The sequence below is a fragment of the Setaria italica genome, chromosome II, assembly GCF_000263155.2.
Source record: "Setaria italica strain Yugu1 chromosome II, Setaria_italica_v2.0, whole genome shotgun sequence".
NCBI lineage: Eukaryota > Viridiplantae > Streptophyta > Magnoliopsida > Poales > Poaceae > Setaria > Setaria italica.
The window spans coordinates 48,011,723-48,039,183 of record NC_028451.1 but is presented as its reverse complement, the minus strand read 5'-3'; the positions used below and the strand labels follow the sequence as shown (position 1 = coordinate 48,039,183).

At 46.6% G+C, this 27,461-nt stretch overlaps 4 protein-coding genes across 7 annotated transcripts; 2 read left to right on the top strand and 2 right to left on the bottom strand.

Moving 5' to 3' along the window:
- Positions 1-28: 28 nt before the first annotated feature.
- On the bottom strand, positions 29-2,906 carry LOC101769689 (F-box/kelch-repeat protein SKIP6). 4 transcript variants are annotated; one of them, XM_022824076.1, is made up of 2 exons: positions 1,659-2,906; positions 29-371 (listed from the first exon to the last, which is right to left on the bottom strand). In XM_022824076.1, exon 1 carries the CDS (start codon positions 2,812-2,814, stop codon positions 1,684-1,686), a length of 1,131 nt encoding a protein of 376 aa, XP_022679811.1. In that variant the 5' UTR covers positions 2,815-2,906; the 3' UTR covers positions 29-371; positions 1,659-1,683. The 4 variants fall into 4 exon arrangements, with proteins under 4 accessions (XP_022679811.1, XP_004958664.1, XP_004958665.1 ...); XM_004958607.4 differs by lacking the exon at positions 29-371 and adding an exon at positions 558-1,547; XM_004958608.4 differs by lacking the exon at positions 29-371 and adding an exon at positions 558-1,131.
- Positions 2,907-4,674: 1,768 nt separating this feature from the next.
- LOC101768868 lies at positions 4,675-5,259 on the top strand. Its single transcript, XM_004958605.4, has one exon. It carries the CDS (start codon positions 4,734-4,736, stop codon positions 5,073-5,075), a length of 342 nt encoding a protein of 113 aa, XP_004958662.1. The 5' UTR covers positions 4,675-4,733; the 3' UTR covers positions 5,076-5,259.
- An 891-nt stretch (positions 5,260-6,150) lies between these two features.
- On the bottom strand, positions 6,151-7,524 carry LOC101769282 (universal stress protein A-like protein). Its single transcript, XM_004958606.4, has 4 exons — positions 6,954-7,524; positions 6,739-6,833; positions 6,540-6,658; positions 6,151-6,451 (listed from the first exon to the last, which is right to left on the bottom strand). Exons 1-4 carry the CDS (start codon positions 7,219-7,221, stop codon positions 6,364-6,366), a joined length of 570 nt encoding a protein of 189 aa, XP_004958663.1. The 5' UTR covers positions 7,222-7,524; the 3' UTR covers positions 6,151-6,363.
- Positions 7,525-13,179: 5,655 nt separating this feature from the next.
- LOC101777245 (2,4-dichlorophenol 6-monooxygenase) lies at positions 13,180-16,923 on the top strand. Its single transcript, XM_004959828.3, has 11 exons — positions 13,180-13,470; positions 13,742-13,824; positions 13,917-14,052; positions 14,132-14,625; positions 14,722-14,769; positions 14,999-15,173; positions 15,292-15,404; positions 15,497-15,593; positions 15,746-15,965; positions 16,115-16,274; positions 16,384-16,923. The coding sequence occupies exons 1-11, from the start codon at positions 13,269-13,271 to the stop codon at positions 16,798-16,800; spliced, it is 2,145 nt and encodes a 714-aa protein (XP_004959885.1). The 5' UTR covers positions 13,180-13,268; the 3' UTR covers positions 16,801-16,923.
- The last annotated feature ends 10,538 nt before the right edge of the window (positions 16,924-27,461 follow it).

Here is a 27,461-nt window from a genome sequence, read left to right as displayed (position 1 = left end):
CACAAGAGAAGAAGAAAGCACAGCATGGGTTTTTGCAGTAGCGGCCGATGTGCAGAGAATCAGTGGCCCATGAGAACACAGTTCCACTGTACAATGACAGTCCCAACTGAAAGAAGGGGACAAAAGCAGCCATCCTGAGTAAACTCGGTGACTCTACAGTAGCCTATCCACCCTTTTGGAACTAATAAAATTCGAAACCCATGGAGCGCGATTCACGATTCATCTCAAGTTTACGTTTCCTTAGTTTATGTGCATTTAAAAAACAGAAGCAGAACAAGGAACCATTGGAGTGCGATGTGCATTGATCTAGCTAACAGAAGTGCAGGATCGGGAAGGACTCCGACCTCCGAGTTATCATGAACAGCTGCCACCTGCATCATACCACACCCAGCAAGGTTCAGGCAACTGTCTACTCCCTGGAAGCGATAAATTATTATCATCTACATCTTCAGAATGATCAGGACTCCAGGGGTTGCTAAGATAAAGTAAATGCCTACAGGAATAGGTTTCTGTCATTCGGTGATAATTTCAAAATTCTATCATTTGCTGTGCAAGGATGAATCATGAGAATAGATTAATTTGACACAGCTAGTGCTGACATTGGGTTACAAAATAGGCAGGCCTCAGAGCACAATCTTTCTGTGCCAATAAATGAGTTTAACTGGGAACAAGATCCATACTAACAGAGTAGCTGCTATACAACTGTTGAATTATTCTCATAATCAGCATACAACCATGCCACGAGTGTACCAGCATAATCAACACCACCTGGATTAACTGAAGACCTATCTAATCCAACAAACTGAAACCCTTACTATGTTGCAATGGTCCAATAATATAAACCCATGAGCACAAAACAGCTTAAATCTAAATACCATATGAGCATTGCAGTAAACCCGTTCGCATAAAGAGATCACACTTATAATTGTGTTCCTGGCGAAGCAGTAGCTCTTGAAGTAGCACTACCCAGCATGTCTGAAAAGCCAATAGAAGTATGTACCATATCGCTTGAATCACTGGTGGTGGTGGAACCTGATGCAGTAATGTGGATTTGGGCACTACTTCCTGATGCTGGGGATGGAGTCCTGGAGGGTCAGTCGAGATAACAGCGACTGAGTGGCAACTTTTTGGCTGGCTCAGAAATGCATGAAGGACATGTCAGTGAAAAAGAACTAGCTAACTTCTAGCATGCAGGCTGCAGTGCAGCTAACTGAAGAAATCAGAACTTTAGAAGTACCGATCTATTGGAATTTTGCCGAAGACTGCAAATTCAGTGCAAGGGAAGATAAATAGGTTCATCTATGGCTCTGTGATCCAGTCATCCGAGAAATCAAACAGAAATATACTTTGTTTCTGCCTTTCTTGCTCAAGGATGCTGGATAAATGATGCCAGTATAGTTGCAAACATTAACATCATCAGTCCACTATATAAATTTAATGCAGCAACTTATCCCTTAGCAATCTACTGACCTCTAGTCTGATCCTTGTAAAGAAGGAACAATTCACATCATACCACTAGTAGAAACATTAATCACAGATGACACCACCTACGATTGCCAGTTACTCAATTCAATGAATTAAGCAAGCACAGAACTCATACAAAGGAGCTTACAACAAGAAGAAAGACCATTTTAAATTTCTCAAAGCGTGCATATTACCTGCTTTACATCTGCAGCTACCGTATCACAATTCCAACGCAATGCAATGCGTGATCGTTGACCCTTTTGGCACATCCGGGAATAGAACAGTGTCCCTAGAGACCACCTTTCCTCTAAGCCGCCCCTCTTCAGCCCTTGTAACCTCAATGCCAGCCCATTCAATCACCACCATGCTCCTCACTTCCCCCTTACCTTTTCCTTTCCCTTTCCACTTCCCTTCCCAAACCAAGTACAGCAATCCTCCAACATTGGCAAGTGTGGCACCGCACAAAAACTTTGGCAGCTCCCTCTCCAGCCCCTCCACTGCGCTCCACGAATCAGAGTCTGGATCATAGCCCTTAACCTGCCCCAAGTAATCGTAAGAGTACAGGATTCCTTCAACCACCGCAGCTCGGCCCTTCCACCCCATGTCAAGCACCGGTGACACCGGCGCCCACGCCTCCGCAGGTGGCGCCGCAGGATCGTAGGCCAAGCCGCCACGATCCGCCACCGCAAGGACCTTCCCGGCAAGGGACGCGCAGCCGTGCATCCACTTCTCACGGAGGTGGACAGGGCTGGCTAAAGTTTTCCACTTCGCATTAGGGGAGGAGAGGTCGAGAGCCTCGTCCCAGAAGGGGGACGAGGGAACGCACCCGCCGGCGACGAACAGTACACCGGAGTGCACGACGGCCGCGGCGAACTCCCGCGTGGAGGACAGGCGCGGACCGATGGACCAGGATCTGGCTCGGGGGTCCAATATTTGCACCGATGCAGAGGGGACCCCGGCAACGGATCCGCCGACTAGGAAGAGCCGGCTACCGTCGGTGGCGACAGACGAGGAGGACGAGACGGGGACGGGAGGGGAGGGAAGGGGGAGAGGGGGCCACCCGGGATGCTGGAGCAAGAGGAAGAAGAGGAGGGACGCGGAGGAGGGCGGCCGGAGGGAGAGGAGGATGTGGGAATCGGAGAGACGGAGGGCGCGGCGTGCCGCGAGGAGGGGCTCCGGATGGCGGCAAAGGAGGGCGTGGAACGCTCGGGAGACGAGGGCAAGGGATGGGTGCGCGGCGCGGGGCAGGAGCGCTATGCAGTGGACAGCCAAGTCGTCGGGGAGCGCAGGGATGAGGCTGCCGCGGATCAGTTCCGGCGGTTGAGATGGGGAGGTGAGTTCGGTGTACATGGCTCCGCCGTCGGCGGCGACTCGGCGGTAGGGGAGGAAGAAGGCGTGTGGATGTGCGTGCGCCTCACTGCCGGCCGTGTGGGGACGTCGCGTTAGAACGGAGTACATACGACATGGGCCGTTCTTTCTGGCCCAGTATGCAAAGTGAGCTTAATGTGTTTGAGCCCTGTTTCTTAAAGATCTGCCAATTGTTATTTTCAAAAAAAAAGACCTGCCAATTTTGCCTGCAGCTGCATCTCCAAAATCATCATCATCAGAAGAAGAAGATTACAAGCTTGACCCTTAAAAAACATGCTTGATCCCCGTTCTACAAGAGTAACATTTTTGTAATGAAAAAACATGCTCAAGTAACATTCATTAATGAAAGGAAAAGGGACTATTCTCTTTGTCTCATATGAAGTTGTGAACGTACTCGTGGAACCTAGCCAGCTTTATTTTGACAAATACTTCTTTAGGAAGCAAATAGACTTGAAAAATATTTTTAAGGTAATGGGCACTTCGTACGGTTTTTTAATAGCCAAAGAAAAGTGGATCCAACAACTTGTAAAATGTGATCCACTAACTTGTAAAATATTTTAATCTAGTACAGTAGCTTATCAAGTGGGTGCAGATTGGTCCAACAAATTATAAAAGGTTCAGTACAATAACTTAGCATGTGGGTGCAGATTGGTCAAGAACTTGTAAAAATGCTCATATTAGTGCAATAAATTGGTACATTAGTGCATCCCTAGTCCAAATATTGTAACAACATTTTTGCTAATGTCGGGCTAGAGGATATTCACGTCAGAACAAGTTATTCAGCATTACTTGACCATTGATATTCGTGTCGCAAGGGTAATGTATTTGACTAGGACTAGAACCTTCAGTGTTCAGGAAATTAATGTTATATATTTGTATTAGTTATTTTTATACAATAATTTAATTTTAATTAGGAATATTTAATTTTATATTCAATATTGATAAGTTCACCCTCGATGTTTACATTTTGTACAAACAATACCTTTTATAAGTTTAGCATAAATATTTTTTAAAGCCACATGTACTTGTTTAAAAGTAAAACTGAAAATTAGAAATATGCTTCTCTACGGTTGTTGAATACATGAGCATAAGCGCAGAAGAAACCTAAGGTCATAGGGTCTCTCTTGTGAACTTTAGTCTTTCCCTAATAGCAATAGTGTAATTCTAAAATTTTATTCAGTTTTAACTAATGAACAAATAAGTTATATACACAGTTGAGAAGTAACAGACAGGTCATGGTCAATAACTTTTACTAATAAAAAATAAGAATTATTGATTGAATAAAAATTTACATGCCCATCTACTTTGCTTATTACGTTCTCGTTGTAACGTTTGGATTGTAGGTGCACCAATTTGCTAAGTTATTGTACCAAATTGAACATTTTATAAGTTGTTGAACTAATCCGGACAAGTTATTGTACTAGATTAAGTATTTTACAAGTTGTTAAACTAATCTGCGCTCATTATCCTTTGTATATAGCTTTTGCACGAGGTATGCGGTCGCATGAAAGAACATTGTGAATTTGTGGCATTGGCTTCGAGCACGAATGAAACCACCAAAATGCACCTTCTCTACGTCTTCCTTTCATATTCACCAAAATTACCTGATCTAATGTAACTGAGGGACCAGAGATGAGCTGAGACCTCAACCATGCATGAAAATCAGAAACAAAATCTAAACCTCATACCCCAGCACACCACAACCACGGAGCCTCCTCTGAAGATAAGCCTTATCCTGCAATGGCGCGACCACAGCAACCCACGTCGGACTCCAGCGCTGACCTGGCACGTCGCGCCGGCTCCTCCCTGTCCACCCAAGCTACTTTAACTTTCTCCGGGCCAACCATGTCCATCCCCACACACGCCATCTCTCCGCGCCACGAATCTCATCGATCCTCGCCATGGCCACCGCGTCCCTGTCCGCCGTCGCGGCGCCGCTGTCCGTCGCCGGGCTCAGGAAGCCGACGTCGTCGTTCCAGCCCCTGCAGCTGAGGGCGAGGCCGGCCGCCAGGATGGCCGTCCGGGCGTCGGCGTCCATGAAGGAGAAGGCGGCGGCCGGGCTGACCGCGGCGGCCATGGCAGCGGCGCTGGTGCTGCCTGACGTCGCGGAGGCCGCGCAGTCCGGGCTGACGCCGTCGCTCAAGAACTTCCTGCTCAGCATCGTGTCCGGTGGTGTCGTGCTCGTGGCCATCGTCGGCGCCGTCGTCGCCGTCTCCAACTTCGACCCCGTCAAGCGGGCCTGATCGGTCATTCGTTCGTTAGGAGGCACGCCTCCCCCTGTATCATGTATCGAGTGGTGTAATCTTGCTATCTTGTTTTGGAGAATGTTCAAACATGTTTATGATACGGAGTTCGAGTTAAATCATCGTTTGCTTTTTGTATATGTGATTGATGCTTTGATACATGCATGGTGTATAGTTCAATTAACACTGATGCTTTTACTTTGAAGTGATTACTGAATGGTAGAAATAAAAAAATCAATATATCTCCAGTCTTATACACCCGATTGTGTTTTAGGGGTAATTTCCACACATGTTAAACGACAAAAGTGTACATTAACTAACTAAATATAAAGTTAAAATCACAATTTATAAAATATACTCCCTCCGTTCCCTGGAATGTAGATCGTTTTAAAGTTCATAGATATTAGTGTGCATCTAAACATACACTATATCTAGAAAAATTGGAACGAAGGTAATTGGAACGGAGGGAGTAACATGTAACAATTTGGAACGGAGGGAGTAATATGTAACTGGAAAACCATCAGAAAACATCATGATACTTGCACGTCTTAGGTGGACATCTCGTGAGAAAATTGCAAGAATTAGTTATGTTGGGGATGACCACATTACAAGATGACTTAATTTTCCTGTTTGTGTTTTTTTTCTTCTTTCTTCCATCATGATATACAGCTTCCATACGCGCCTTTATTCTTTCATTTATACACAAAAGTAGATCGTTATAAAGGGCTAAGATTCCTATTTTAGAAAGTACATTATTTTAGTGTGTAAGTTTGTTTGCTAATTAAGTTTTTCTTAAAAAACACAATTCAAATGGAGACGGGCTGGCACTATGAACGCACTTGCGCGGGCGCAGGCCCATAGCCCTTTGAGTACCTTTGAGAAATTGGGTTGGCAGATATTGAGATTGGCAAATTGAGTTCGTTTATCAAGCATTTTGTGTGCGTTAACCTGCATGAATTTAGAGGAGAAAGCACGTGGCCTCATTCCTAAAATTTAAGACTCAGCATTCGTTTTTTGCCTTTTCAAGTTACCAATTATCAATTGGGATATAGCAGTGTAAACGGACACTAGAAAATAGAAATGCTAAGCATAGAAAAAAGCGCAGAAGCAACTTGTGATGCCAGGCACAAATATTGTTTGAGATAAAAGTTGATCTACCTAGATATCACGGAACACAGCTTAAGAGGCTGCTATACTATACATGCTCAGCATTTGGACACAGGTTGGTTCACTAGTTCACTGTCATGGAGCACAACACTATGCACCTGACCAACACGGTAGTACATGCTCAGCATTTGGACTTGGGGCGCTTCACTATCATGACGGTGCAGTGCGTGTGGTGCGCGCAGTAGTCGCTCACGCTCCCCAGGAAAGCCCTGCACATGCCCAGATTTTCAGCAAAGGAAAACCCAAGAACGCAAAACGAAACATAACTGAAACCAGGGACGTGGGCATGCCAAGAACCTCTTGATGGCGCCGTAGCCATGGCTGCCGACGACGAGCAGATCGGCGTGGTGCTTCTCGGCCGCGTTGCAGAGCACGTACCTGGGCTCCCCTTCGACCACCTCGATCAGAGCGTGCACCTGCAGTGAGATTTGGGTAATAAGAAAGGAGCTCATCGCGCCGCAGAACCAAGCCCGTTGCTGCAATCTGATTGAATTACCGAGTTGGCGATGCAGACTTGGCGCGCCCTGCCGACGACGGCCTCGGCCATCTTGCGCAGGTCGGCCTCCACGCACCTCATCGCCTCGCCGGCTCCTGGACGGCAACGGATCATCCCAACTAGTCAGAGCAGCTCCCAGCCTTTTCTTGACAATTCTTTCTCAACAGCTCAATCAAGAAGAGGAACCGAGGAAGGACGGCCGATACGATACATACCTGGTCCGCCGAAGCTGACGACGGAGGACGCCGACGGCTTGGCGTGGACGATGACGAGCTCGGCGCCGCCCGCCACGCCGCCCGCCACGTGGCGCACCGTCCACTCGAGCGCGTAGTAGCTGTGCTCGCTGTCGTCCACACCGACCACCACCACCGTCTTCCTCTGCTGCTGCTGCTGCTTCTGGTGCTCCACCGAACCATCCACTGCCGCCGCCGGCGGTGGCGGCGGCGCAGGATGAGCAGGCTGAGCAGTCTTGGCCTCCGCCATGTACGCGAAAGAACCGAACAGGGCTATCGATCGATCGAGTCGAAACGAGATCGGTTGCACTGGACACTTGTGTTAGTCTATGTGAGAGCCGCGCCAGGTGAGCAGAGCAGGCTACTTATGGTGAGCGATTGGATGAGGGCGTGAGCAGGGCACGGGAAGGGGGCCGCGCCCGGGCGAAACCGCGAAACCGGCGGCGGAGTTGCGGCTAGCGCACCTGGCTTTGGCTGGGCGCGGAGACTGCTGGCGCGGCAAGGGATTGCCACTTACACACCTGACCCGGCCAGGCTCGTGTGCCGCCGCCTCGCCGCGACCCCGGTTTTGAAGTGGTCTTGCCGGTGGTTTTGCTCGGCTCGCCTCTGGGTTTCGGTTTTTTCTGGCTCTCTGCAGCAGGTGGTCTGCCGGATAAGGACGGACGATCAGCGGTGGCAATCGCTACTACCATCCTGCCACGGCCCAGTAGAGAAGTACGTCGATCCATCACTGCTGATGTCGCATTGCAGGCCGAAAGAAAGATCCTTTTGCTAGGCGTATGCGTATCGTGTGTGTGCCATATGATGATTCATCGAAAGGTGCTGTTGAGTGCTGGGCTTGAGCGTTTTCTGACAGGCAAACGTCTCCCGTGAAACCGCAGTTTGTTAGCCGAAATTGACGTGTCGATGGATGATGGTGCACAACTGCACAAGAGTGTACATGGAAAGGAGGCGTGAGTGAGCTTCTCTCTGAATAGCGGCGATGCGAGTCGAGCGGGCCAAAGCAAGTAGATAAAAACAGGCCGCGGCTCCGAGTTCGGCCCATTCTGCATCTCCAGGCTCTCTATGTTACAGCGACGCACCCTCGCGATCTCGCCATCCTGATTGAGAGAAAGAGAGATGACATCACCAAAAACGTAGACACGGATCACGAGGATGAACTGAACTCCATCTCCCACTGGCTCAACCTCCGAAACATTTCTCTTTAGGCTATCCGCTCTGCGCACCTTTAACTGGTCCTGACTGCACCTGAACTGCAAATTTACCGGCTACGGTCCTGCACCGCATACCTCTATCACAACCCCAACCCCTCCGTTTGCTACAGGGCACCTCCAAATCCAGAGGCTTCCGAGACGAACGCTATCCTCTCCACGCTCTCTCTTGCACCATCCTGGAGAAACTGGAGCTCGGCAATAGCTGCGGGCGAGCCGCCATGGGCGCGAGCTCCGCGGGCCACCATCGGCCGGGTCTCGGCGGCATGGCGAGGGCCACGGGGAGCCGCGCCGCTGCCCGCCGGGTGCCCACGCATGGCCCCGCGCCTCCGGGCCGCCGGCCACCACCCGCCACTCGGCGCGGCCTCTGCCTCCATCCCCTCCACGGTGGTGCATGACGATGACCTCCACCTCCATCCCCTCCGTTTTGCAGGTTAGTGGTGGAAGTAGAGGCCAGGACATAGGGGTTCGAAGGCGAGGGTGAGCTTGGCGGTCGCGGCATAGGTGGCGGGGATTTCTTCAATCCCCGGCCGGAGGGGCCATGGCCGGCGCCAAGGGGTGGCGGCGAGTGGAGGTTGGGAGGTGGGGGAGGCTCGACCGGCGGCTATTTGGCAATGGTGGCTGGAGTAGCGAGGAATTTGCCAGCGGGTGGACTGCTCTGTTTGCTGGAGGAAAAGGAAAGAGAAAGAAGCGTGCGGCGGTTGATTTGGGGATCGGAATAGAGACGTCTGCACGGCAACGTTTTCAGTTTACCGATCTCTATAATCGGAACTGTCATGTGAGCTACACTCTTGTACAGGTGTATTTAGCCCTTGAGAAAACATTTCTCTTTCTCTGAATTGTTTTCCCATCATCAATTCTGCGGGCTGCAGCCCGATGATCGATCGATGCCGCTTCCCTTTGATCGTCGCCGTCGACAGAAACTTTTCTAAAGCCACAAAGGGAAGGAAGTAGCAGCCAAGTAATCCTGGAGACGACCGTCACGTGCCTCTGCTTTGATTTACAATCACAATTGGATCAGCATTGTGCAGCTGCCGATTCTGCTGCGTTGAGTTTTCGGAGAAAGAGAAGCTGCGGCAGCGGTATCCATGTGACCGGCTGGTCACGAGATGCCTTGGCCCAAGCTGCTTAAAGTCTAAGGGCCTGTTTTCTTCCACTTGCTAAACTTTAGCACCCGTCACATCAAATGTTTAGATACTAATTAGAAGTATTAAACGTAGACTATTTACAAAACTCATTACATAAGACGAATCTAAACGGCGAGACGAATCTATTAAGCCTAATTAGTCCATGATTTGACAATGTGTTGCTACAGTAAATATTTGCTAATGATAGATTAATTAGGCTTAATAGATTCGTCTCGCTGTTTAGATTCCACCTATGTAATTGGTTTTGTACATAGTCTACGTTTACTACTCCTAATTAGTATCTAAACATTCGATGTGACACGTGCTAAAAATAAGACACGGGAAGAAAACGCCCCCTAAACAGAACAATATGATGCTTAGTTGGATGAGACTAGCTGCAGGTGCAGGATGACAAGATTGCATCATAAAATGCATGTTGCACGTCTGATCAGGCAAGCCTGGAATATGAGCGATATGCACTGTCAGTACTCTGTCACTCAGTCACTGTATAGTGGATGCAACTAGGTGGCACCTTAGGGTGTTTGGATATCACTTGCTAAAGTTTAGCACCTATCACATCGGATGTTTGATACTAATTAGAACTATTAAATATATACTAATTACAAAACTAATTGCACAGATGATAATTGCACAGATGAAGTCTAATTCGCAAGACAAATCTATTAAACCTAATTAGTCCATGATTTGATAATGTGGTGCTACAGTAACCATTTGCTGATGATGGATTAATTAGGTTTAATAGATTCGTCTTGCGAATTAGACTCCATCTATGCAATTAGTTTTGTAATTAGCTTATGTTTATATCCGAACATCCGATATGACACCGCTAAAGGTTTAGCACCTAGTATCCAAACACCCCTTAATCTTTTTGGGCCTGTTAGCTTTAGCTTATAAGTCGGCTGAAAAGCTGAAACGGCTAATTTGTTGTGAGAAGAAAATACTGTTTGGTGGCTGATAAGCCAGCTGAATAAGCTGAAGCGAACAGGCCGTTTCTTACTGAGAATGTCAGAATGAAATTACTACCTGCCGATCTTCGTCCTTGAGGCGTGGCCTGATCAGGGGATGTATGCATCCAGCCAGTGCAGCTAGGACTGGAAGGCAAGATCGACAAGGAGACATTCGAAACCACTGATCGCCAGTGGTGGCGGACAGTCGGACCCCGGGGTGGACAGTATCCCATCTACCGTCCGGAGTGGACGGTAAATGAAATACTGTTCACCCCGGAGCCATCTCGAACGTTGAATCGGGCTTAGGGGGCCGAGATCGGCGCGGATCGCGGCAAGGTAGCGAGGCGCCGAGGCCCTCTCCGCCTTCCCCACGTGACGCGTCCCCTGCGGTTCCCTTCCACGACGGGCTGAGTGCCGGCGGCCATGGTGTGGATGTTGGCAGCGCAATTGAACACGGCTGGCTCCGAGATGTTACAAGGTACATTGTCCATCCAACTTATTATAAGTACAAGTTATTTTATTTTCTTTCACTAAGTAGCTCATGTACCGTAAATCCATTTATGTGTAGGAAAATTCTACTTTATTGATGCTGACTACGCTTTGCGGTCTGATTCCTTCCTCCGTATCGGGCTGTTAGGTACCACATGTCCGAGTTCGAGGGTAGGAAAACCCCTAATAATGCTAAGGAACTGTTCAACCTAAGACACTCATCCCTCCGCACAACAGTTGAGAGGGTATTTGGAGCTCTTAAGGGCAAATTTCGAATGCTAGACAATAAGCCATACCATTCATACCCCTTTCAAGTTAAGGTTGTCCTTACTCGTTGTATTCTACATAACTGGATCTTGGGTTTTAGGTAGATGAAGTTGTCCTAGGGGAGGATTTCTCCCCACCACCCTCACAAACACAATCTACACCCACTCATGCAGCTATGTCATAGGAAGCTAGGGCCTGGGGTGCTAAGAGGGATGAGTGGGCTTTAGCTATGTGGCAGAACAAGGGTCTTCTAGGGTGTAATTCTTGTGTGCTTTAGTGAAACTATAAGGAACTATGGTGTGGCAGTGATGTGATGCTGGCTGGAACTTGCTGATACTTCAACTGTACTTAATTTAACTTGCTTTCTTCCTGCACCTGCTGGATCGGTGGCTGCCACGGTTAGTCTTCGGCTGTGAAGCTGGCATCGCACATGGAGGCTAAGATCGTCGACCCTGCCACCAGCGAGGCGCTCGGGGCGGGGCAGTGCGGGGAGCTTTGGGTTAGCGGACCAGTCATCATGAAAGGCAAGTAGACTAAGGGGGTGTTTGGATACCAGGTGCTAAACTTTAGCACGTGTCACATCGGATGATCAAATGCTAATTAGGAGGACTAAACATGAGCTAATTATAAACTAATTGCAGAACCCCTAGACTAATTCGCGAGACGAATCTATTAAGGCCAATTAATCCATCATTAGCAAATGGTTACTGTAGCACCACATTGTCAAATCATGAACTAATTAGGCTTAATAAATTCGTCTCGCAAATTAGACTCCATCTATGCAATTAATTTTACAATTAACTTATATTTTATACTTCTAATTAGTATCAAACATATAATGTACACTGTTTAGTAGCAAAAGTTGCCAAGTTTGAGTAGAAATTCTTGCTATTTTAGTATTGTTAGTTCACACTGGTTTTGTGCTTGTCTGCTGTTAAGCATAACATTCTTTGCCCTGATGGAAAAGGCAACACTGAAACGTCATGTACTACTATAGCATACTGTTTGCATGTAGCTATGGAAAGCAACCTAACTTTCCAGTGGCCATTCCAGCAAGGGATCATGCCGCCACTGGTATGTTCAAAAAAAAAAATGCCGCCACTGATCCTTTCTTTATGCATGATATTCTAACAACCTTTTGCTGGAATAACTTGATAATGCCTTAGCACTTCAGGCAGTTGTCTAACTCCGGCCTGATTTTTTTTCCTTTTATGGCAGATCGCACCGTACAAGAAAGTCCGCCGAGTGGCCTTTGTCTCCGCAATACCGAAATCGCCTGCCGGGAAGATCTTGCGGCGGGAGCTTGTACAGCAGGCCTTGTCCATGGGTGCCTCCAAGCTTTGAGGTTTATGCTGACTTGGAAATCTAGGAGGAAAGTTCTTATGTAGTATACCAGATTACCAGACCCCGGATTTGTACATGCTGCTACAGTTTTCAGGCTGACTCAGATATTCAGAGCTGGACGGTTGTACCTCCGGATGCTCATGCTTCTTTCATGCAACCAAGGGATGATGGAATAGATTTTTTTTTGGCAAACTTTTATGCCATTGAAGAATTGTGCTATATTGTGTCCATTTTCATAGCGGAATTTCCATTTAAAGCCGCGAAGATAAGAGATGGTATTTGTAACTTGTGTTCGTTACTTCGTTCTGATGAAAACATTTGTTTCGTTTTGTCAGAACTGAACTCAAACTGTCTTGTTGTCCCCCAGAGGCCCAGACTTTGGGCTGGGCTTCCATCGTGTCAGTGGGGTGGTATTTGGGCGCTGATGGATTCACAGAAGAGTAAGAACTTGTGTGACCTACTAGGTGCTGAACAGCTCTAAGTTTTAGGAAGCTTTTGACATGGGCATTTAGCTTTTGAAACATGGGCAAACATTGTATATTTACATATCCGACAATTACAAAAAAGGTTATATGCAACAACACAAGCGAATATGTTTACACCTTTTAATATGAACCAAATTGGATGAATGCTGAATGCGCTGACTAAAATTCAAGCTGCATCAGGAGAAAGTGGAGCAATTTAACCAGTTGAATTAGCTCCGTTTCATTAGCCGATCAGATCTTTTGTTTTTAAATACTTAGCCGATCAGATCAAATGACATCTTTTCAAGTTGTTCACGGCCTGACGAGTACTGTGCAGTCGTGTCCACCTTCTAAACCCATAAACCCCCTCTTGCAGCTAGCCCATATTCCCCCGCCGCCGACGCCGAAGCCCCAACCGACCAAATCGATGCCGTCGATCGCCGGCGGCGGGCGCGGGCGCCTCTTCGCCGCGCACCGGGACGCGATCTGGTGGCTCCGCCGCCGCCAGCACCCGCCCTTCTCGTCCCTCGTCGGCGGGGGAGGCCGAGGCGACGCGCCGCATCTGCCGGTGCTCATCGTCGGAGCTGGGCCCGTCGGGCTCGTCCTCTCCTTCCTCCTCACCAAATTCGGTAAGAGCCCCGTGCCCCTCGCGCGTCGCTGTTCCGAATCGTGCTTCTAAAGTAGTATAGGCGGTAGTGTTGAGCTGAGCGGAAGTTCAATGAGGGAACAGGACGAATGTGATGTGATGAAACAAGTCATCTCTCAAGTGCGCTTGCTAGTTTGGATGACTGCTTAGTGGTTCGACGAGCTTAGCTGCTTAATTTTTGGGAGGACTCGTGGAAATTCTTGTGAAGACTGGCAACCTCTGATACAGTCACTCGTTTTATTCCAATCTTGCAGGGATCAAATGCGCGGTGATAGAGAAGAATGTGGAGTTCACTCGCCATCCCCGAGCGCACTTCATCAACAACCGCACAATGGAGGTGTGTATTTTTACTAATGCACTCCTACCTCGCTATTGCAGCTTTATGTGTGTTATTTGGGCGGTGGTTTCACGGGTGGTTGGCATTTTCAGATCTTCCGCAAGTTGGATGGCTTGGCAGGGGACATCGAGAGGTCCCAGCCACCTGTGGATTTGTGGAGGAAGTTTGTGTATTGTACTTCACTCTCTGGTTCCATTCTTGGATCGGTCGATCACATGAAACAGGAAGGCCAGTCCAGTTCTTCTCATGTTGAGCCTTGTTGTCTTGCACCTCTCTGCATATGTCTTCTGACGAGTAATTTTGGCAGATTTTGACAAGGTCATTAGTCCTATATCGGTTGCACACTTCTCGCAGTACAAACTAGTTGATTTGCTACTCAAGAAGTTGGAAGGTATTGGTTTTCAGACATGCTTTCCCAGTGAGATTGGTGACTCAGCGCAGGATTTGGGGTTGGAAAGCAAGATATTGATGGGGCATGAGTGCACATCCTTTCAGCAGACCGATGAGGGTATTTTGGTTGAAGCATCAGTTAACAATGGAGGGAAGATACGGAACAGAAAGCTACACTGTGGTCTTCTACTAGGGACAGATGGTGCAAGAAGCACCGTGCGTGAATTGGCAGGTATATCTATGGATGGTGAAAGGGACTTGCAGAAACTGGTCAGTGTGCATTTTCTTAGCAGAGATCTAGGCAGATATTTATCCAGACAGAGGCCTGGGATGTTGTTCTTCATTTTTAACCCAGGCGCAATTGGTGTACTGGTTGCACATGACCTGGAGAATGGGGAATTCGTATTGCAGGTATGTGAACCTTTGTGGTGTTGGAAGTAAGACGATCCATATACAGTTATGTAATCTTCATATGCGCACTAATACTAACTTATATTTTATTCTCAGATTCCATTTTACCCTCCTCAGCAGATGTTTGAAGAATTCAGCACTAAGGTGATTTCATTCTAGTAATTTTCTTGATTCTAGTTCGTTAGGTACTGAAATGCTATTTTCTGAATCAAGTTGTGTTTCAACATTTATTTCAGAAACACTCTTGCTGTAGTGCTCTTGAAACAACTTATTCATAGTACACTTGAATATGCTATACATAGATGAATTTGTAGACTAAATTTGATGGGTATATTTGCATCCTTCTTAAATTTATGTTTTCTTGTCTTTCTAGGTATGTGAGCAAATTATTGTCAAATTAGTTGGATGGGAGCCTGCAGATATTCAGGTTTTAGACATAAAACCATGGGCAATGCATGCTGAAGTGGCAGAAAAGTACATTGGTTGCAGCAATCGTGTAGTTCTCGTTGGCGATGCTGCTCACCATTTTCCTCCTGCCGGTGGTTTTGGTTAGTGGTCTACTTTAAATTTTGATACTGAAATGTTACCATGTGTCCATATTAATATGCCTTACTATGCATATAAAGTCCAACAGTCAGAAACATGCATCTGCTGATTTGTTTACAGGAATGAACACTGGTGTTCAGGATGCACATAATTTGGCTTGGAAATTGGGCTTAATGCTGACTGGTGTTGCTTCACCATCAATAGTGCAAACTTATGAATCAGAGCGCCGACCTGTTAGGCTCTTCTCACGGGCTTTCTGTTCATTCAATGTCAATGTCTCCACTTTAAAATTAATTAAGTGCCATAAATTGCTCGCTTATTGCAGGTTGCCATTTTCAATACAGAACTGAGTGTGGAGAACTTCAAAGCAGCAATGTCTATTCCTGCAACCCTTGGTCTTGATCCAACTGTTGCAAACTCAGGTAAAATGTCCTATTCCTGCATGATGAAGTAGACATTTTGTTGATTTTATTTATTTTCAACGTAAAATATTGACAACAAATTCAACTGACGATATACCTTGCTATCTGCCCCTTCTCATCTCATATATGCATTCCCTGCACATATTTGTCAGTGCATCAAGTTATTAATAGAAGCCTAGGATCAATCATTCCCAGAAATGTACAGAAGGCAGTGCTGGAAGGATTGTTTTCCATTGGTCGGGCACAAGTCTCAGATTATATTCTGAATGAGAAAAATCCCCTGGGGTCCTTGAGATTAGCAAGATTGAGAAGCATTCTTGATGAAGGAAGAAGTCTGCAGCTGCAATTCCCTGCAGAGGATCTTGGCTTCTGGTTAGTCTCATTACAACTGATCATTCTTCAAAAGAATATGTTTTTCTTTTCTTTCATTTTAGTTGCTGGGACAAAAAAGCTGGACAGAATATTCTCAGATCATGGTGAGATATGCAAATTTTCTTATGATCTTATTTGTGTGCTTTCAGCTATGAAGAAGGAGCAATACATGCTGAAAATTGCGGTGAGAAGACTCAGAAAGGAGTAAAACTAAAGCACTCGAGGGCATCAAGAAAGTACATCCCATCCGCAAAGGTTGGTTCGCGGCTACCCCACATGCTAGTAAGAGCACTGCCTGCTTCAAGTGAGGTTTGTCCCTTGGCACATAACCGATTCACTCATACACATGTTTTTTTGCTGTTACTCTACTGTTTTTGTTTTTTTGTTTTCACATTGCGACTGTGATCGATTCTTGCAGGGTGTGTTCTCAACACTGGATCTGGTAAGCAGGGATAAACTTGAGTTTGTTCTCATCATCGCACCACTGAAAGAGTCATATGAGATCGCCCGTACAACCCTCAAGGTAGCAGATGAGTTCAAGTTGTCAGCCAAAGTATGTGTCATGTGGCCACAAGGTTCTGCTGATGCGGAAGTGGAAGAGAGCAGATCTGAGCTAGTACCCTGGACGAACTATGTCGATGTCGAGGAAGTGCCTAGGGTATCTGGTAATTCATGGTGGGATATGTGTCAGATTAGCAGGAAAAATGTCATCCTGGTTAGACCTGATGAGCACATAGCATGGAGAACGGAATCAGACGTGGTGAGTGACGCTGATTCAGAAGTTACGGGAGTCTTTTCACAAATTTTGTGCCTAAATAATTCTCACCAGGTATAGGGATTTTCATTCATTGTCTGACTGGGTTCTACGGTGTCACTAAATTGGTATAGCAAAGAATCTGTTCGCGCTGTGATTATAACGATCAATAGATAATTGCATTCAAGTAATTGTTGGCATGCACCTGGGATGATGGTGAACACATTTTTTTCTTCCATACATGATGCTGAGGATAATTTGCCGGTTCCTTTTAGTGGAGTAGCATATGTGTTCTTTTGCTTTGAGCTCTCCTTTGTCGTCATAAGCTCAACTCAGCTTTTGGGATTATTACGATAAAAGTTTTGTTTATAACTTTATATAATCAAAACTGAGTCCTTACTCCGGCCGGTGGTGGTGTACTGGTCAGGGAGGCCGGAGGCGTGCGATTTCGACCGCGTCGCAGAGCCATGAATCGACTGCCTTTTGGTCATTGGTGTGGCCGTGTGGGATCCGCTCGCGGCCAAGGGACCCCGTCCCATTTTTGTAGTTTTTGCATGTTGGCCCATTTAGACAGTTTCCTACAGGCCAAGACTCAGACGGCCAGAACCTGACCCAAGTTCACGGGCTCCGTCCAGTTTGCGGCCCATCTCAAGGTTGTTCATAACTTCAGAAATCAGAACGCGTGCCTCTTCCTCTCCTCCACCAGTCCTCGTATCCTCATAACACGGATAGCACAAACCCTAGCCGCCCTGGTGCAGAATGAATCTAGATCTGATCAGGAGGCCATGGATTTGCACACCTCCTCTTGGGCGCTGTTCCGACGTGGCCGGCGCTATTGTGTCGGGGCCGGTACCGGCGCCGGCCGGAGAGGCAAGTTCTACTTCAACGGCAGCCTAACCGAGCTGGGCGTGCAACTAGGGATCGGATACCCAGCAATTTAATTTTAGGATTTGATTGCAACGTACGTAACTAGTAGCAACAAAGTTGACACCTTTTTTATCGTGCAAATTACCTGCCGGTCTTGGTCCCTGCGGCGTGTGATCTGGTCCGGGATTAGAAAAGCTAGCTAGACGGCACTCATCAATTTTGCCTTTTGAGCTCTGTATAACTTTTTCACCACTACTGGTACATACTTCTACAGACCAGTGAATGAATTTCTCTGAAGCAAAGCAATTCTTCAGCTAGCCTTGTCAAAATTCAAAAGTACGTAGTTGAACACGGGATGCCGTACTAGAACCGTTGCCCATCTCTTATCATTCCTTAGCTTCTGTAGCTAGCAATGGACGGAGTAGCACTGTGGTAGACGTACGGTACGTACTTGGATGAAAAAGGAGCTCATGATCATCAGCTATTCAGCCATGACTGGGCATGCAGCAAATTCAAAAGGAATACGTATATGCATGTACAAACAATATATAATACGATAAGAGTTTGTACAAGCAAGCAGCAGTACTGGATGATATTTTCTCCCACGCGCATCCAACCAGCCGCGGAGGGGGTTGTGCGGGGATGAGGAGATGACGGGGGGTCCGTCCCGGCGAGGCGACAACGGGGGTCGCCGGCGGCGGCTAACCTTGGCGCTGCGGCCGAGCGCGGCGGCGGGGCTGCCAGCGGGCATCGAGGAATCTCAGGTATGGATGCCTCCTTTGCAGATTCCGACGGGAGTGAAGGAGATCAGGAGCTGGGGAGTAGATGTGGAGTGCTCGACGAGAGCTCGGAGGAGGAGGGAAACGGGCGTGTTCGTCGGCGACGACACTCGGCGCCGTTCTTTATTTTTTCTCCTCAGCGGACCCGCTGGCCGGGGTGCGAAGCGGTGGCTCTCGCTTCTGGCCGCTGGCGGAGGAGTCGAGTTCGGATGAGGAGGAGGTCCGGCGTTCGCCGGAGCTGGAAGAAAAGTCGGAGGCGGAGTTCCTGCGAGATGCTACTTTAGCTGGTTTTACAGCGGTTGATTTAAGAAGAGCTTTGGCTCGGTTGATTGTGGAGATGGAAATGCCAAACACCCGAGGACGCTTGCGCGGAGGGTAGTGGACGCCGGGGCGGCGCGGAGAAGACCTGATGTCAGGCCATGGCGCGGTCCCCTTCCTAGGCGGGGGTCCTCACTGGTACAGGTGGCCAAATGGGCGGCCCGGCCGATCTGGCCCGAGCACCGTTTGGCCCCACCCGTTTAGGCTCGGCACGGTTCGACCCAGATAATAACCGTGCCGTGCCGTGCCGACCCATGGGCCGAAGCAACGGCCCAGGCCCGGCACTAAGGGCTATTAGCCGTGCTAGTCGGTCCGGTGGCCCGTCGGGCTCATGAAGGCGCCCCTTCTAGCCCGGCCCAGTTAAAAAAAATCCCTCATGAAATTAAATTTCTAAAGGCAAGAGGTATTGTACATACAAATATTTGTACATATATATATTTAGAGGTAATGCACGTACAAACACATATACAAATTATAACTAAACGTGCTTAAACGTGCCTCCATTGTGCCCTGGCGGGCCGGCCGTTAATCGTGCCGTGCCGGGCCGACCGATGGGCTGACGCAGTGGCCCAGGCCCAACACTAAGGATGGGCTGGGCTAGCCCAGGTATGGCTAAGATAGTGCCAGGCCGGGCTGGTACCGGGCCAATTTTTCGGGCCGTGGGCCGGCCCATGGGCCTCATGCCTTATGGCCATCTATACTCACTAGAATGTTCACTAGGTGACATGGGTGAAGGATCTTTGTTCTAAAGGACGAGCAAAGGGGAGGCTGAGGCTGACAGAGTTGGCCGGTGCTGCTGTTCGGAGTGACTCTGACGCCGAGGTGTTCGTCGGTGCTCCAATGGTGGCGGAATCCTCAGATTCAGGCGATGGAAATTTTGAATATCGAATGGAACATACGTTTCAGTTTCCTAGACCAAATGTTTGGGCTGGCTACTCGGGCTGTGTAAAGGTTAGGGCCCATCCAGTTTTCTAGTGTGCGAGTGGTCTAGGGCATCTATTTACGAACAGAGGAAAACACAAAGGTTTCACAACGCATCGTCTTTCCACTGCCCAAAAACAGCACGATTCGTTTGCATCTACTAAGCTACCTGCAACAAGCGATAAGGTGAGGGGGAGTGCTAAAGCAGTGATGCAATGAGGAGCAGGATGGCACGCGCGACTTCCCAGGGGCGAGCCATGACAGGAGGAGGAGGCCATGACCATGATGGTCGCCGGGGTTTTGGAGCAGAAGGGAGGTTCAGTGGAGGAGGTCATAGCGGAGGTGGCAGGACCCATGGAAGGGAATGGTTCCCAGTGATAGATAATGGTAGTGGCGGCACTAGAGGCCGAGGCCGCGGATGGCTGCGACTTGGTTTCAGAGTCAGGCGTGGAGGCCGTACCTCGAGGGATAGCTAGGTGGATGGAACAAGTGGCAAGAGCAGGTAAAAGGTCGCGATGTTGGGCTTACAGGGAGACATGCCATGGGGAAGAAACCTGCTCTGAACTTTAGAACCGAGAAAATGGGCAAGGAAAAAGATAACATGCAGAAAAGAGTTACAACAGAGACCGAGGGTGAAGATATTCAGATGGAGGAAGCAGTTGAGGGGAAAGAGGAAGCAGTTGAGGGGAACAAAGGTGACTGTGATGATGCAAGGCTGGGGGTTAGGTGCTTGAGATGCACAAAGAAGGGACACTTAGCGGCAAAGTGTTCAGTTGAGCTGTACTATGTAATCTGTAACAGCACTGAGCATGTGAATCATAGATGTCCAGTGCTCAAACAACCTTGGCCAGTTGCGCATGCTGTGGGCTATGTAGTCCATGGACTAGGTTTCTATCATATACCACATCCCCCTTTGCCTAGAGCAAGGAAGGTTTCAAAAATGGCCTTAATCACAACAGTGGGAGGACAACAAACCAAGAATCAGGTGCATACCCAACTTCAAAGAATTTTTCCTAGTAAGTGGGAATGGGAACTTACTGACCATGAGGATAAGTCTTCCATCACAAAATTTCCTTTAAAGTCTGAATTGCAAAGAGCAATGGTCTTTGGAGGGGCTGATGTTAAGGAGCAGGGTATTCCACTAGATGTGAGATTGCAATTTGATGTTTGGCATGAAAAGGAGAAGGGATTTTTGCTACCTAAAGTATGGATTAGAGTTAGGATGAGAAAGGAATTAAGGGAGTTTCTTAATCTCTGGGCAGTTGGTTCTATGTTGGGATCAACACAAACAGTGGATATGGAAATGACAAGGAAGAATAATTTTGGGAGAGTTTTTGTGTCGGTTCTTAATCCAACACTGATCCCTCCACATCTGGATGTGGTGATAGGGGATCATTATTTTGAGTTGGAGTTTGGAGTGGAAATAATAGGGGTGGATGAGAATGGAGAAGAAACAATAATTGAATGGAGTGGAGATGCAGATGGAGAAGGGGAAGAGGAGGGAGATGGGGAGGACCATTCACTAGAAGATCCAGAGATGAGTAGGGAAAAAAAGGAGGAAGAGTTCAGAAGGGCTTAATGAAAGGAAGGGAGGACATAATGGTGGTAAACATACTGATCATGTTAAACATGATGGGGGCAGGTTTGGACTCTCTCAGGGAGAAAGTACAGAAGATGAATGAGCATGAATTCATGTCTTTCCTAAAGGAAAAGGCAGAAGCAATTCTAGATTTTCAGTACACAAGACACTCGAGGAACTAGCGGAGAAAGTTATGGCTGAGGATAATGAGTCTTCATTGATGAATACAAATTTAGAGGAGATGGAGAGGGATTATAAATCTGGCCGCATTGTGTACCAGCCAATGGGTTGTGATAGGGTGAACAGTCTTGCTCATTTCTCATTCCGATGACAACAATGTTGGCAAGGAGTGGCAGGCTGTTCAGAATATTCAGGAAGAAGAGATGGAAGGAACGGAGGACTCTTTACAGAAACAGTAATGCGGACACCAAAGACAATTGGCAGGGCTAAATAACCTTCTAATGTTTATGCTCGGTTTGGTGATGGAGAGTTCCCGGTGGTTGCAGCCATACCAGAGACGGTAATATCTCCTAGTAGGGCCAGTCCAAGGCTGGTGCGTGCTACTGATGAGCATACCTTGGCGAAGGCTGAGCGGAGGGTGGCAGAAAAGAATTTGGAGAACATGGAAGGTAACCTGTCAAAAACCTCTTGTTGCCCTTTAATTTTAAGCAATATTGTACATAACATTAAACAACTAGGAGTACGTTGTGGTTCCACAGATAGTGAAGTTGCTTATTCAGTAAAACAACTCTTTTGGATAAAAAAGTTCTAGTGTTTCCCATATACCTTGTTCTGATGACATGTTTAGTCAATTGTCACATGATAGCGGAACTGATGATGATAGCATAGATTTGCTAGAACAGATTATTGTTAAAAGCTTTGTGGGAAGCTTGTAGTGGAGGTTTTTGATTATGACAGCTATCACCTAAGTAGTGATTGAATTGCTATCACAAAAAGAAATAAGTCTAGCGCTAAGTCACAGAGAAAAAAGACTTGTAAGGTGAAATTGTCAAATAAGCTGAAAATGGTTTCCAAATGAGAGGTCTTAGTGACTTGGCTAAAACAAAATTCCTTGCTGACAGTGTTAATGAGCATAACTTAGATTTTATTGCCCTGCTAGAAACAAGAAACAAGGATTTCACCCAATCGACGCTTATTAACTTTGCGGGGGAAGAAATTATATTTGGCATTGGACAGAATCTCTTGGGAGATCAGGAGATATTTTACTAGGAGTGAATCTAGACATTATTGACATAGGGAGTATATATGAAGGAGATTTTTATGTGAAGTTCCACCTGAGAAATAGGAAAGATAATTTCTAATGGGTGTTAGTGGTTGTTTATGGGGCAGCCTAACCTGAGTTCAAGGAAGTTTTTCTTACGGAATTAGTATTATGCTTGGAGGTGATTTCAATATCATCAAAAACCCAAGTGAGAAAAACAATGATAGGTATGATAATAAGTGGCCTTTCCTGTTTAACACCATTATTGATGGCTTAAATTTAAGAGAGATCGAGATGTCTGGATGCAAATTCACATGGGCTAATTTTTTGGAAACCTCGACTTACGAAAAGCTTTATAGAATGCTGGTAAGCACGGAATGGGAACAGAAATTTCCCCTGGCCACAGTTGTTGCTCTGAGTAGGGAGATTTCAGACCATACTTCGTTGCTTATGGATACCGGGGAAGGCAGTCAGACCAAGAAACAAGCTTTATTTAAGTTTGAGCTTGGTTGGCTTTTAAGAGATGGTGTCAGACGTTTGGAACAAAGAGAAGAAAGGTTCTACACATATGCAAAAATGGCAGAATAAAATTAGGAGGCTGCGATAGTTTCTAAGGAGCTGGGCCAAAAATATGAATGGGGTATATAAGAGAGAAAAACAAGAATTTCTTAGGAAGGCAAGCGATTTAGATAAAAAGGTTGAATCTCAGCTTTTGACACAACAGGAAGTCAATTTAAAACAAAATATTAAGGATAGGCTAACTCAACTCCTTACAGAGAAAGGAATCAGATGGTTTCAAGGAGCCAAAACTATAGAGCTTCTTCAGGGAGATAATGATACCAAGTACTTCCAGTTGGTAGCAAATGGCAAAAGAAGGAAAACTAGAATATTTCGACTTGAGCAAGAAGAAGAAGTTATAGAAGGGGAAGAGAACCTTAAAAAATACATCACAAAATACTACAAAGGGTTGTTCGGCCCTGCGGAGAGAAACAATATCCTTGAATGAAGCTAGGACCGAAGATATCCCTTAAGTGGTAAATATAGAGAATGAAATCCTAATAGAGTGCTTCACTGAAAAAGAGGTCAGAGATGCCATTTTCCAAATGAAACACAATAACACGCCAGGGCTTGATGGTTTTTCGGTTGAGTTTTATCAAGTGTTTTGAAGCCTTATAAAAGATGACCTAATGGACATGTTTAAAGATTTCCACAAAGGCAAGCTCCCTCTTTTTAGCCTAAATTTTGGGATTTTAACTCTGATCCCAAAATTAAAGGAAGTTAAGATGGTACAACAGTATAGACCAATTTGTATGCTAAATGTTAGCTTCAAAATCTTTACAAAAGTTGTGGCTAATAGATTTAGTATAGTAGCAAATAAAGTTATTAGACCAACACAGATGGCTTTCTTACCAGGAAGATACATTATGGAGGGGTAGTCATTTTGCATGAAACAATTCATGAGCTCCATAGGAAAAAGCAAGATGGGATTATTCTCAAACTAGATTTTGAGAAGGCCTATGACAAAGTAGATTAGAATTTCTTACAACAAGCTTTAAGAATGAAGGGCTTTTCTCCTTTATGGTGTAACTGGATAGAGAACATTGTGAGTGGGGGCAGTGTGGGAGTCAAAGTAAATGATGACGTTGGGCATTTCTTCCAAACCAAAAAGGGCTTGAGACAAGGTGATCCCTTATCACCCATTCTTTTTAACGTTGTGACAGATATGCTAGCAATCTTGATCTCAAGGGTTGGAGAGAATGACCAGTTTAGGGGCCTAGTGCCTCATTTTGTGGATGGAGGCCTATCCATCCTCCAATATGCTGATGATACAATACTCTTTATGAAAAATGATTTAGAGCAGGCTAAAAACTTAAAAATGGTGCTATGTATCTTTGAAAAGTTATCCGGTCTCAAAATCAATTTCCACAAGAGTGAATTGTTTTTTTTATGCTAAGGAAGTGGTAGGAGAATATGTGCAGCTTTTTGGCTGTAAAGAGGATCCTTCCCTTTTAGATATCTTGGCATACCAATGAATCACCATCAGATATCAAATAAAGATTGGGGTTTGATTGAAGAAAGATTTCAGAAAAAATTGAGTAATTGGAAGGGCAAGATGCTATCAGTAGGAGGAAGACTAGTGCTAATAAACTCAATACTCTCCAGCTTACCTATGTTCATGATGTCATTTTTTGAATACCTAAAGGTGTTCTTAGAAAATTGGACTACTACGGATCTCATTTCTTTTGGCAGTATGATGAACACAAGAAAAAGTACAGATTGGCAAAATGGAGTATATTGTGTCAACAAAAGAGTATGGGCGGGCTAGGAATTATTAATCTGAAATTTCAGAATAGGTGTTTATTAAGCAAATGGCTATATAAACTCCTAAACGAGGATGGTATTTGGCAAAATTTGCTCAGGCAAAAGTATTTAAACAATAAGATGTTGACACAAGTTACTAAAAAACCGGGTCCAGCCTCATGGAGGTTAAATTCATATCCAAAGGTCATTTTAAAATCCAAAGTGGCAACCAAACTATATTTGGGAGGACTTATGGGTTGAAAATGAGACTTTAATGGATAGATATCCCTCTCTGTACAACATCACTAGGAAGAAAAATGAATCTGTTGCCAAAGTGCTAGGCACAATTCCTCTCAATGTGTCCTTTAGATGTGCATTGACAGGAAACAAATTGGCTCAATGGTTTGACCTGGTTGCAAGAGTGGCAAATTGCTCGCTGAACGAGCAGGATGACGTGTTTGTTTGGAATCTAAATAAGAGCAATAGATTCACAATTAGGTCGATGTATATAGACCAAATGAGGACTGAGGGAACACCATCAAGGTGTGTGTCATGGAAGTTAAAAATACCACTCAAAATTAAAGTTTTCTTGTGGTATTTGAAGAAGGGGTCATTCTAGTAAAGGTGACGGGTCCATAGACCTGGGGTCCTCAACGGGACTACTTTCCCGCGATGCTTAGCCCAATAAAGAGCACAACAACAACATGTACCTGGGTCGGCCCAGCTACGCACAGCCGGGCCAAGACCACGACCTAGCCGCCAACCGGCTCCTCCGACCAGGAGGCCTGGTCGACGCCCTAACTAGAGGGAGCCAGCCAGGGGTGGGACCACAATCCGACCCCGACTGAGTACTCCCGACCGAGCGCTCCCGACTGAGTGCTCCCGGCCGGGGACTTGCCGTACCACTCACACTGACCTCCCCGACCGACCCGGTCAAGGCGGACTGGGACACCTGACCGAGGACGCCCGCCCGGAGTGGGCCCAAGGAGTAGGTGGGATGGATAACGAGGCAGCGCCCAGGTCAGCTGGCCGTACGGAGAGCCGTACCACGCCACGCCCTGCGCACGTCTGCATAGTGGCACCGTAAACCTACCCACTATGGCGTACTGTCCTGACGAGGAGAACAGGGACCGAGGATGGAGGCCATACCGTATCCACCGACGTGGAATTCAACAAGACTAGGCAGTGCCCGTACACTCACTCTCTTATCCTTCCCCGACCTGTAAGGACCGTCCTCTTGTACTATAAAAGGGGACAGACCCCCCCGCTTCTACACGGAGAGAGAGGCGTGCTCTCAGACGTTCACACACACCCTTTTACACTCTTACGCTTTCACACATATACACTTAGCGCCCGTCAGAGCTCCTGCCACTCTCTTCCACTGAGATGAGAATAAGGCCAGGACTCAGGCAACCCCCTCTCATACTCCTCTTGTTTGTACCCTACTGCAAACTTTGAGTACCTGGGCTCAGGAATAAAGTCGACCGACTGACCCCAACTGGACGTAGGGCGCGTTGCCCGAACCAATATATATCCTATGTCATTGGGTGCTTATATTCAATCTAACGCACGGCAAAACTATAAATATTTACTTGTCAGCCAGATTTCGCACCGACAAAAGGGTAACCTGGTTAAAAGAAAATGGTAAGGCAGCACCAAATGTTGCTTCTGTAGCTGTAATGAGACTATACAACATTTGTTTTTTGAATGTTACATGGCAAGGTTTGTTTGGAATGCTGTGCATATTACTTTCGGTATTCAACCACCAAGTAGTGTCTATAATCTATCGGGTTCTTGGCTTAGAAATTTCTCTTTGAAGCTTAGAAATCAAATTCTTGTGGGAGCTACAGCTCTTTGTTGAGCTATTTGGTTGAGTAGAAATGATGTTGTATTCAACAGAAACACCCCTAACTCTTGTATGCAGTGGACAAGAAGTTGGTCACTGCTATCTAAAGAAGAAAACTGCTATCTAAAGAAGAAGAGAAGATTAATCTAAAAGAAAGCCGTTAAAAGCTGGAAGTCACAGTGATGAGATTTTCAGCAACTTCGGTTGGAAAGTCAAGAATAGGCTTCAGTGCTAGAGTGTGTAGTTTTTCTTTCATTTGAATGCTTTGTTCTGCCATACAGTGGCGGTAGCCTAAGTGCTACTTTTTGTTTCTGTTCCGTTTGGCTGTAGACATTCACGGAGAATGGTTGAGGTCGGATATTTTTCCTTAATTAAAAAAAGCAGTACTGGGTCAAATTCCCTGTGGAGGCCAAAGAGAGCGCTACGGAATTCGGGATACACGTAGCTGATAGAGACCATGCCGGAATCGGAATTGATTAGACGGCAGTCGTGTTGAAAAACGGTGCGACCTGCTAGCGTTTATCGAATTGGACACTAGAAGGAAATCCCGCGTCCCGCGACGTACACGACCCTAAACATGCGTTCAATCCATAGATTGAGCACAGGCTAGCTGCTACAGCTACACGTGCGGTGCCCAAGCGCGCATCATCAAACCGGGGAAACAAACAAAAGCTTCCTTGAAGAAATGCATCATCAAAGCAGGAAAAGAAAGCTTCCCGAAGAAATGGCATTTCGGCATCCGAGTAGAGCATGGCAGGAAACGAGCGGCGTATGCGAGCAGGCAAGTCCTTTCCAACCCCACTACTAAAAGAAGACATGGAATGCATTTGGCTCTGCCATCCGGCGCCTTCCTTTCCTTTCCTTTGGCTCACCTGTCACCTCCTCCTATAAAGGAAAGCGGAGGAGCCC

Bases quoted from the DNA above. Each gene is read 5' to 3' on its own strand.
- LOC101768868 (XM_004958605.4), top strand. From the start codon at position 4,734: ATGGCCACCGCGTCCCTGTCCGCCGTCGCGGCGCCGCTGTCCGTCGCC.
- LOC101769282 (XM_004958606.4), bottom strand. From the start codon at position 7,221: ATGGCGGAGGCCAAGACTGCTCAGCCTGCTCATCCTGCGCCGCCGCCA. The intron at 6,834-6,953 runs GTATGTATCGTA...GTTGCCGTCCAG, and splicing joins CGTCAGCTTCGGCGGACCAG to GAGCCGGCGAGGCGATGAGG. The intron at 6,452-6,539 runs GTTCTTGGCATG...GGGCATGTGCAG, and splicing joins GGCTACGGCGCCATCAAGAG to GGCTTTCCTGGGGAGCGTGA.
- LOC101777245 (XM_004959828.3), top strand. From the start codon at position 13,269: ATGCCGTCGATCGCCGGCGGCGGGCGCGGGCGCCTCTTCGCCGCGCAC. The intron at 14,770-14,998 runs GTGATTTCATTC...TTGTCTTTCTAG, and splicing joins TTGAAGAATTCAGCACTAAG to GTATGTGAGCAAATTATTGT. The intron at 15,966-16,114 runs GTTAGTCTCATT...GTGTGCTTTCAG, and splicing joins GCAGAGGATCTTGGCTTCTG to CTATGAAGAAGGAGCAATAC.
- LOC101769689 (XM_022824076.1), bottom strand. From the start codon at position 2,814: ATGTACACCGAACTCACCTCCCCATCTCAACCGCCGGAACTGATCCGC.